Here is a 10,855-nt window from a genome sequence, read left to right as displayed (position 1 = left end):
GTGTCAACATTTCATAACAATAAAACAATGTAACAAGTAAAACACTCCTAATAAAGAGAAGCACTTTAATGGTTACTCGTGGAAAAGCCCATAAAAGCCATGGGTACCTGATCAACAGGGCAAGAGCCCTTTTCCTTTTATACTTTCTTTTTTTTTTACAGATGTATTCTCGGAATCGGTCCATCCATACTGGCCATTTTTCCAACATCCACCCACTTTTCAACAAATTTGCTACAAGACAACACTTCCCTCTCTGCCCTCGCTTTTCTTTTCAAGTGGAACTTGAAAAAGTTGATGAGGCCTTGGCTAAAGAGGAAAGTGTCTGAGTTTAGCCCTTTCAAACAGGTCCACCATACTACTTCTTTCGCTACAGCCACCAGATAAATGAAAATTGCCTTCCCTTCCTGGTTAAAGGAGGCCGGCAAGAAAATCTTCACTATGGATTTAGCTGATAGCCAGATCTGTCCTACATGTGACAGCAGCTGTTCGACATAAACCCACAGGTCAACAATGCTTGGGCACTGGACGAGTATGTGCAGAATGGTTTCATTGCTCTGAGTGCACCTTAGGCAGGCCCGGTTGACAGAACTTCTGTGCCTGTAAAGTTTATCTTGAACAGGCAGTGCCCCCTGGTAGCACTGCCAGGTGAGGGATTTCTGAAAGTTAGCCATAAGTCCCAGCCCAAAAGTTCTCCCAAACAGACTGGTTAGTTGATCATCATCAACGCCTAGAGTTTCCCTGAAAATGTCATCGCACTTTTCCTCCACTAACCCTCTATAGAACGCTAGAGTGGAACTATTACCGATCGCATTGCCTGCCTGAATGAGGGCTGTGAGTGCTTAATGGCACACGAGATACTAACACACTTTCTCGGTCTATGCTTGATCCAAGATTGCAGCTCAGTCAAAGAGACAAGCTGTGGAGATGCAAGTCTGACAAACAGTGACCACACCTATTCACCGTCCAGGAAATGCTTGAGATGTTGTAGCCTGAGCACATGTCTGCACATCAGCAACCACAGCATGCCAAGGCCTCCATTCAGCAGCTGCTGACAGCAGATGGGGTGCCTGACCAGTGGAATCTGCTCCTTCCACAGAAAGTGGAAGTGTAAGTGCACCAGTTTGGTCAACCAGCAGTTGGGACAAGGAACAATGGTCAAGCGGTAATAGATGGTGGATACGATGTATGCATTTGCTACCTCAGCTCGACCTTTCAGGGACAGCTTCTTCTCGGCCCATTTCTAAGTGAGATTGGCCCCCGTTTGTCACCTCATCCTAGTTTTTCTCCACCTGGAAGTCTGAACCAAACCAGACCCCGAGCAATTTAACTGGACTGTCTGTCCAGTGCCCCATGACACATTGGATGGCATGGACTTGCCTCTCCAGGTGCTGAGTTGCAAGCCCACCAACTTTTCCATGTTAATTTTGGCTCCTGTCACCACTTCATATTCATTTAGTGTGTCTCCAATTAGATCGATATTTCTTTGGTTCAACACTATCATGGTGACATCATCAGCATAAGCAGACATGCTCTGCCCACACCATAGATCAGGCAGGACACTCCTCAATGCCTCCAACTTCCACAGTAATGGCTCGAGAGTCAATACATAGAGAAGGGAGGAGAGAATGCATCCTTGGCAGACCGAACACAAGATGCTGAACAGCTTCGACAGGTGACCATTCACCCATATAACCGAGCAGATGCTGCTGTACAAAACAGTGATCCACCCACAGAAGACTGAACCAAAACCAGCTGCCTTGAAAAGTATCAATGGTCGATCCTATCAAGGGCTTTAGACTGATCTAAATTGATCAAAGCCCATCCATCCTCTCTCTATGTAGTGCATAAGGTGAAGGTTGTTGCAAATAGACCTGGTTGGGATGGCACATGTGCGCGCCTTGCCAATCAGCTTGTCCATGACAAGCACCAACCTCTTGGCTAACACCTTGGCCAAAATCTTCAACTCTGCATTGAAGCAGAGTGATGGGCCTGAAATTTTCTAAATGTTCCCCTTGTTTGAGCCCTTTCTCAGCAGTGCCACCACTCCTTGACAAACAAAAGCTGGAATTCTTCGGTTTTGTTGCCAGTTGCAGTAGATGTCTGGCAAGAGGCTTGGAAACAAGTCTGGCATTGAAATGTAAAACTCATAGGGCAGACCATCCAAACCCGGTGATCTACCTTTCGTGCAGCTTTTCATTGCTTCCTGTACTTCCCAGGCTGTTATTGGCCTTTCGCAGCACTCTACCTCATTTACCGAGAGTCGCAGCAGGCCGTCCAGGTACACACCAAAGTCTGCCCAGTTATGCGCCCTACCATTTGTCCTAAACAGTCGAGTAAAGTGCTGCTGAAAGGCCACACACATCTGCTTTGGTTCGAACAACGCACACCCGTTCTGCTCCACCAAAGACCGAATGCTGACTTTGTTGCCACATTTAGCCTCCGCCACTCAGGCCCATCGAATGGCTTTAGTCCCCTCCCCGTTTACTGAATGTGCCTTAGCTCTGACAATGTAGCCTCCATGTTTGGCATCAAAGTGTTGGTCTAGGGCCAACCTTGCCATCAACATGTCAGTTGCAAATGCCTGTCCTAAGCACCTCATCTCCCTCTATTTTATTTCTTTCTACAGCTAATGTCTTACTAAGCCTAATTGATTCTACTCTAATTGCCCTCTTAAGACCAAACCACCAGTTGTTGTTGACGATTGCCCCTGTCAATGCCTGCTTAACTAATTCACTAATCTGGTCTCTGTTTAGCTTCCAGTAACCAGGACCCTGGCGCTTATCTAAGTCAACCGTACAGATAATGAATTTGTGGTCTGTGTAGCCGATTATGTGAAATTGTGGAAACCCTACACTGTCTTTATCCATTGGCCTCAGAAAACTCTATCTAGATACGATCTATATGACCTGATGCGATTTGTCCAAGCCCACATTGGCACATTCGGGTTATCTAGTCGATACCTGTCAGACAGTGGAAAGCATCTAAGCAGGTTGGTGAAGCTTTTGCATCTCCCTCTCCTATCAGATGCTCCCACTCCCATGTGACCGAAACGTTCGTCTAAGACAGCACTCCAATCCCCTACTAGCACTAAAGTGCAAGACATTCCCAGGAAAACCCCCAGACGCTTGAAATAATCCAATCACCCTGCCCCTGTCAGAGCATAGGCAACCACCACTGCTGTTCACATCCAGGACCACCAACTTACCTTCTGGATCCAGGAAGATTGCCTTTATTTTCAGATCCAGGCCTTTCCGGAAAAGCACCACAGTACTACTATCGCCTGCTCCTGGACAACACAAAGATAGAAAAATCTCATATCTGCCAAAAAGGGCTGTGAGGTCCCATGGGTCGAAAGGCCTGGTTTCACTAATGGCTGCTACATCCACACTGAAAGACCTCAGGTTGTTTAAGAGGTGACCTTGTTTCCAAGGCAACCCGAAGCCCCTGACATTTATGCTACCGATTCTGAGCACAACCATGTTGAAAGTTTTTTTTACAAAGGAGAAAAGCTCTGTGTATTACTCTTGTCTGTGGGGTGACCACCTTGTGCTTTGGTGTGGGTATTTCCACAAGGTTTTTAAATATATTTTTGGTGAATGTTTTTTGAAGCGACCCAACATTTTGTGGAAATTTTGTTTTAATAGTGTTGTAATTGTGTTGTGTGATCTTGAAAATTAGTATGTGTGGTGGTGGTGGTGGTGGTGGTGGTGTGTTGTGTGTTGGGATAACAAAGTCTGCTATTGTGGTGTCTGTGTTGTCTTTCAGAAATGTGACCAGGTCTTCATTGTTTGGGTTTATGGCTGTGATGTTTGTAGTGTTGGTGGGGTCTGTGTGTGCTGTAATTTGTGTTGGTGTTTGAGGTGGTAATACTGGTGAAGGTGGCGTTGCTGTTGCTGCTGTTGGAAAGATCCACTTCATTGCGCCTCCCCAGCTTTTCAATTGTCTTTTTGCCCCTTTTCTTTCTTTTCTTTTTTGGGGGCACTGTGTGCCACTCATTCTTCTCACCATCAGTACTCGAACTGTCCCAGTTGATTTGATCAGGAAGGGGAATGTCTTGGGGTCTCTCTTCAGTGTTTGTGGGGCCTCATTTGCTATTACTGATGGTGGTGGTGGTGTTATTGTTCTTGAAGACATGTCTCTCTACTTTGAAAACCAATAGTGATAATAATAATAATAATAATAATAATAATAATAATAATAATAATAATAATAATAATAATAATAATCCTTTCTACTATAGGCACAATGCCTGAAATTTTGGGGGAGGGGTTAAATTGATTTCATTGATCTCAGTACTCAACTGGTACTTAATTTATCAACCCCAAAAGGATGAAAAGGCAAAGTCAACCTTGGCAGAATTTGGGACTCAGAATGTAAAGCATTTTGCCTGCCACTAAGCAGTTTACCTGGTATGCAATGATTCTGTCAGCTCACTGCCTTAATAATAATAATAATAATAATAATAATAATAATAGTTTCTCTTATTTGCCATCAGGGCAAAGGATGAGAGGGACAATGAGACAATACAAACACAGACATAAAGAGTTGGGGTTTATATAAAATGGAATGATAAAATAAAAAGTATACACGGTCTACATTAGAAGAAGGGAAGTATACATAGCATGTAACACTAGAGAAAAAAAACTGACTGTGATGGGATCCCCCTGATACAGGAGGACCTCTAGGGATAATCAAGGAATCCCACCATCCAAGATCACCCAGAATACCAAGGACGAGAGCCCTCTCCAACTTCTTTCTTTCGACTCACAGGCCTACACTGAGAGCTGTACCATCCACTCTTGCCATTCTCACAGGGCCCCACAGAAACCAGCTTTAGTCCCAGCCCTCTCTATGATGTATCGCATAAGGTGAAGGTTGTGGTGGATAGACCTGCTTGGGATTGTGCACGTTTGTGTCTCCCTGACCAGACTACCAATGACAAGTACCAACCTTTCCGATAACATCTTGGCCAAAATCTCTGTGTTTAGCAGAGGCATGGGCCGAAAATTCCCTATTGTCAGTGTCCTTTCTCAGCAGTGTTACTACACCCTGGCTAACAGCACTAGGAATTCTCCCATTCTGCTGCCAGTTATTGTAGACATCTGCCAAGAGGCTGCTAAACAAATGTGGCATGAAAAATAGAATTCATAGGGCAGACCTTCCAAACTGGGCGATCTGCGACTTGTGCAATCGCTCATTGCCTCCTATATTTCAGATACTGTAATCGACTTTTTACAGAATTTCATGTCCGTCACCAAGAGCCATGGTAGGTCATTTAGGTACAAAGTAAAGTTCACTCCTGTCATCAACCCATCACCCTCCCCAAACAGCTGCACAAAGTACTGCTGGGAATCCACACACATCTGCTCAGAACCAAGTAGTACACGTCCATCCTGATCCATCAAAGACTTGATCATGGTTTTGTTTCTTCGTCATGTCTCTACCATTTGAACCCATCAGACAGCTTTAGTTCCTTCGTGTTTTAGCACACAGGCCTTAGCTCTGATAACACACCCTTTGTGTTTCACCTAAAAGAAATGGTCAAGGGCCATTCTCACCGCTAACATATTGGTCACAATGCCTTTACTCGGTCACAATGCCTCTTCTAGTTTGCTAACTAGCTCTCTTTAATCTATTTCTTTCTATTGCTAAATCTTTGCCAAACACTATCTAATCACTCTCTTGTCAGAGCGATCCACCACTTAACTAGTTCACTAATCCAGTCCCTGTAGTCTTTACAAGCTGATAAGGATGCATTTAACTTCCAGTAACCAGGTCCCTGTTTACGGGTCTTATCTAAATCGACTGAGCATATTACAAATTTTGTGATCTGTGTAGCTGACCAATTTAAATTGTGAACAACCTATGCTATTCCTATCCTCTAACTTAACAAATACTCTATCTGAATACAATCTGGATGACCTGCTGTGGTTGCTCCATGTCCACACTGGCACATCAGGGAATTCCAGTCGGTACCTGTCAGAAAGCGGGGAAAGTCCTGAGCAGGTTTTTAAGGCTTCTACACCTCCTACTGTTATGTACTAAACTCACACAGTCCTTCCGTGCATCCAAAATACTATTCCAGTTCCCCACTAGTACTAAAGTGCAAAACATTCCACAAAATACTTCTAGATGCCTGAAGAAATCTGGCCTTCCAGCCCCTGTTGAGGCATAAACTATCACCAGTCTAAAGGTGCCACCTTCACTGCCATTCATGTCCATGATTACCATCCTACCATCTGGTCCAGAAAGATAGACCGTACTTGGAGATCTAAGGATTTCCAGAGTAGTACTGCTACACTGCCACCCACTCCTGATAGACCACAAGATGAGAATACGTCATAGTCCTTGAAAATAGATGCTAGAGCATGCTTTCCAGAGATCCTTGTTTCACTAATGGCATCCACATCCAAATCAAGTGACTGGAGATTGTTGAGCAAGTGACCTTGCTTTCAAGCTGATCTCAGCCCATGCACATTCACACACCCCATTCTCAGCGATGCTAGTCAGAGAAAGAAATTGAGGAAGTTACTCACTTTGATTTTCAAGAAGCCCAGAAGTTCCAGGCCTCTCTACTGCTGAAAATTTTTTAAAAGGCCCTTCCGACAGCTTTTTATCAACAGATTTTTTTTAAATCCCCACACTACCTGGGAATTTTTCTTCTATAGGTTTTATAAACGTCTGATGATGTTTTAATTGATACTCTGTCCTTGGGGGTTTTTGAGGATGAAATCCTCAAATTCTTTCCCGTCTGTCTCAATACTGTTTTTATTTTATTTTATTACAAAATCCATCAATTCACTGCTATACTTGTTCACAACAGTGAAATTGATGGATACCTTTCGTCTACAGTCTGATAAATACTTTTGAAGTTCTGTAATCGGTTGTTTCTTAGTTTCTTTAATTTTATGCTGTTGTTGATGATGTTGCTGTTTTTGAAGTCATTAATCTTGTTCTTTCAGTTTTTGTTGGAGAGGTTGTGAACTGTGTTGCAGTTGTGGTTTCAGAAAAAGTTTTTGTTGATTTCTTGGAGTAGGGCTATGTACTCCCCTCTTCTTTCGCCTACCCCTTTTGTCATTGTGATCCATTGATCGTTCAGCTCTTCCTTCTCCAGTTGATGTTGGTTTGGGAGGAAGAGCATTCAGGAGAAACTTGCTTTTCCATGGCAACCGGGCGTAGACTCCTTCTTTGTCTTGTGGGTGTGAGCATGGGCATGGGAGTAGCACTTGTTTATGGTTTTGCGCTTGTGGTGTTCGTAATGTTGGGAGCAGTGGGACTTTATTTTTCCTTTTTTCAGGACAGGAAGCTTTTAAGTGATTTACAGATCCACACGTGTGGTATCTTGGCTTACTACATTCCACAAACACTGACAGGTAAGTAGCATCCAGGAGATCAATTAGATTGGGCAGCTGGTTGATATGTTCCTTCTTCTATTGCGAGGTCAGTTCCATGCCTATACCTAACCAGTTTTGGAAAGGTAGTTTCTTGACCTCCAATATTGTCATTTCGTCTTCTTCTAAACCTGCCAAGATGGCCGTCACTAACCAGGTAATGGATGTTTCTGGTGGCACATTCAGCACCCTAATCTTGGCAAGATGTTAGCCATGATAGTTGGAGATTGAGAAAAAGTTGTCATTTCTCAAAGTGGTCGCGAAATTGCACCTGGCTTCTTCTTCTGGTTCAAATCTCACCTCAATAGTTCCCAACTTCTTTCCTCAGGTGATGTGGGTCTTTTGTTCCCACATGCACCCAAGGCCTTTTTGTACTTTGCTCTCATGTGCATTTTCCACCCACCAAGACTTGACTCCAATGCACCAGTATGTTACCGTGCATCTTGCAATATTTACTATCACATCAGATGGAGGGTTTAGAGCTACCCTTTTCCCATCTCCTTTTACAATTTTTCTTGCCAATTTTAATTCTTCTTCATCTATGTGGAAACTTTCCATATTTCCCACTGCTGACACAAAAGATGCAGAGGCAATATTTGCATTTTTGTGTTTCATTTCTTTCGTATTGTTGTTACTGTTGTTGTTGTTGTTGCTGTCACTGCTGCTGCTGTTGCTGGTGTTGTTCTCGTTGTTGACACTCAAAGTTTTGACATTGCATTGAGACAAAACATTTTTCACCTTGGTGACATCATTAAGTTTAAGCCATTTGGTATTCATATTCTCAATTCTTTCTTTGTTCTCAGTTTTTTTCCCCGTCAAGGAGTGCATTCCTTTGTCAAACATTATGATGGCTTCTTTATCAGCCATCTTTATATAATTTCAGAAAATTGCAAAATATTTCTTTTTGCCAAAAGCAATTAAAATTCAAAAATTATAGTAGCGCACCCCCTGCAAAACAGGGGGTGTTTCTACACAAAAGTACTATCTGCAGAGTCCAGACAATCTCAGAAATATAATGGTAACAATAGAAATGAAAAGACAGGGCCTTAGAAGGCCAAAAAGATTACAAACACTTTTTCAACTTATGGAGCACCAAATTTCCGTGATTTCACAGTATGGCAGCCATAATAATAAAAATAACAATAATAATGATAGTAATAATAACTTTATCTACTATAAACACAAGGCCTGAAACTTTGAGGGAGTGGGATAGTTGATTACATTGGCCCCCCTCAATTCTCAACCGGTACTTATTTTATTGACCCCAAAAGGCAAAGTTGGCCATGGCATAATTTGAATTCAGAACATAAATATGGACAAAATGCCACTAAGCATAATGATAATAATAATAATAATAATAATAATAATAATAATAATAATAATGGTAAAGACCATCTTTGGTCATAAATGATTGAGGGAATGCACCTAGAAGGTTTCCCTCTGAGAACAAGTCCAGGCAAGATTGCTTATGGAAGACGAACAGCCACCCACATATACCAACCTCTTCTCTCCACACCATCAATGTTATCCAAGGGAAAGACAAAGGCTGATACAGCTTGGCACCATTGACATTGCAACTCATTTTTAAAGCTCAGTGAATTGGAGCAATGTGAAATAAAGTGTCTTGTTCAAGAACACAACACACAGCCCAGTCTGAGAATCAAACTCACTACCTCCTGGCTGTGAGCCCGACGCTGTAACCACTGAGTCATGCGCCTTCACTAATAATAATAATAATAACAATAATAATAACTTTAATGGTGACGATACTGATGATGAAGATGAGACATTAATGGCAATGATGATGATGATGATGGCAATGATGATGATGATGATGATGGCAATGATGATGGTGATGCAAAAATGGTATGTATATATATATTCCTATCACAATATTTTTCCTTTACTGCAATAATCAACTGGAAATAGCAGCATCTGTAGGAAGAGTTCCAATCAGTAAGTTATTTTTGGGTGTACAAGTCTGTGGCACCAATGAGCACAAGACAACATCATAACCATGTTCTGATGCATATTGAAGGCGATCTGTGTCAACAATATCCATACAATAGCGACCTGGAAAAAAAAAAGAGAGAGAAAGCGTTATTCTTCAATTTTTATTTATTCATTTATTTATTTAGTAGCTTCAGTCATTGGTTTGTGGCCATGCTGGAGCACTGCATTTAACAAGTTAGTTGATTGCATCAACTCCCAGTACTCTAACTGATATTTTAGTTTATGGTGGTGGTGGTCGTCGTCGTCGTTGTCATCGTCGTTGTGGTGGTGGTGATGACAATGATGATGATGAACAAAATCTAAACAACACAGAAGGATTCTGCTATAATTTGAACCAAAAGTAAGCACTATGAAACAGCAATGCTGCCTCAAATATCTCCATTGATCTTCAAAAAATTACAAACTCACCATCTTCAATTCAGTTCTTGTACCTATACTTACCCATGGCCATAAATACTGGGTAATGATCACAAGTGCATGATTGCAAATACAATGAACTATAAATGAGGGTACTCCAAAAGACCTTTGGAGCAACATTTACTTGACAGGGTCCACAGCTTGAAGATCAAGGATTCTCTCTAGATTGAGCCACAGCTGGTCTGCTTTGAGAAGTCACAGCTTCAGTACTTGGAACATGTAATCAGAATGTCGCAAGAAAAAATCAAAAGACAGATTCTTTAAGTTGAGCCAACTAGCAGGAGTCCTAGGGATACATTAAGAATTGACAGTTGCTTCTGACAGGATCCTATGGAAGAGGTGTCTGCATGACCCTCCCAAGAACAGCAAGCAGAGGAGATGGATGGATGGATGGATCATCATTTTCATTTAACATCCACTCTCCATGCTAGCATGGCTTGGACGGTTTGACTGGGGACCGGTAAACCAGATGGCTACACCAGACTCCAATCTGATCTGGCAGAGTTTCTACAGCTGGATGCCCTTCCTAACGCCAACCACCCTGAGAGTGTAGTGGGTGCTTTTTACGTGCCACCGGCACAAGGGCCAGTCCAGTGGTACTGGCAACAGCCACACTCAAATGGTGTTTTTTACGTGCCACCTGCACAGGAGTCAGTCCTACTATTCAAGGGATCTTTTTAAAACCAGATATTTACACATACCATTTATGACTTTATCTACTTAATGCTCCACTGTTAAAAGTGTTTTCTTGAAGTTTCTAAATTCTTGTGACATAAATAACAAATTTTTTATATTCATTAAACTTTTCATAGCACTGAAATGGCAGAAACAATAGTTATTTAACCATGGGTCAGACCTGATGTAACAAAACTATGATCAAAGATGTTTTGGTTGTGCCCACCCTGTCTTGTTTTTCCTAGATTTGGAGGAAATTTGATTGCTGTTTCTTGGAAGTCACAGCTTGCTGGTCTCACACCACTCCAGAATCACCTGTCACATCTCTTCTCAATAGCCACATTGTATACCCCCCCCCC

The 10,855-nt window shown here is 42.3% G+C and overlaps 1 protein-coding gene across 3 annotated transcripts in view; it reads right to left on the bottom strand.

The window, feature by feature from the left end:
• Window positions 1–8,540: 8,540 nt before the first annotated feature.
• LOC106881755 (glutathione S-transferase C-terminal domain-containing protein) overlaps window positions 8,541–10,855 on the bottom strand; it is a 76,010-nt gene continuing 73,695 nt past the window's right edge. For all 3 annotated transcript variants that reach the window (XM_052973704.1, XM_052973705.1, XM_052973706.1), the window contains one exon: window positions 8,541–9,464. In XM_052973704.1, coding sequence (XP_052829664.1) covers window positions 9,307–9,464 — 158 coding nt within the window. In that variant the 3' untranslated portion in view covers window positions 8,541–9,306. The remainder of the gene's footprint in view (window positions 9,465–10,855) is intronic.

This window comes from Octopus bimaculoides, chromosome 16 (genome assembly GCF_001194135.2).
Source record: "Octopus bimaculoides isolate UCB-OBI-ISO-001 chromosome 16, ASM119413v2, whole genome shotgun sequence".
NCBI lineage: Eukaryota > Metazoa > Mollusca > Cephalopoda > Octopoda > Octopodidae > Octopus > Octopus bimaculoides.
Note: the sequence above shows the minus strand (reverse complement) of the source record. Positions and strands in the feature narration are given on the sequence as shown.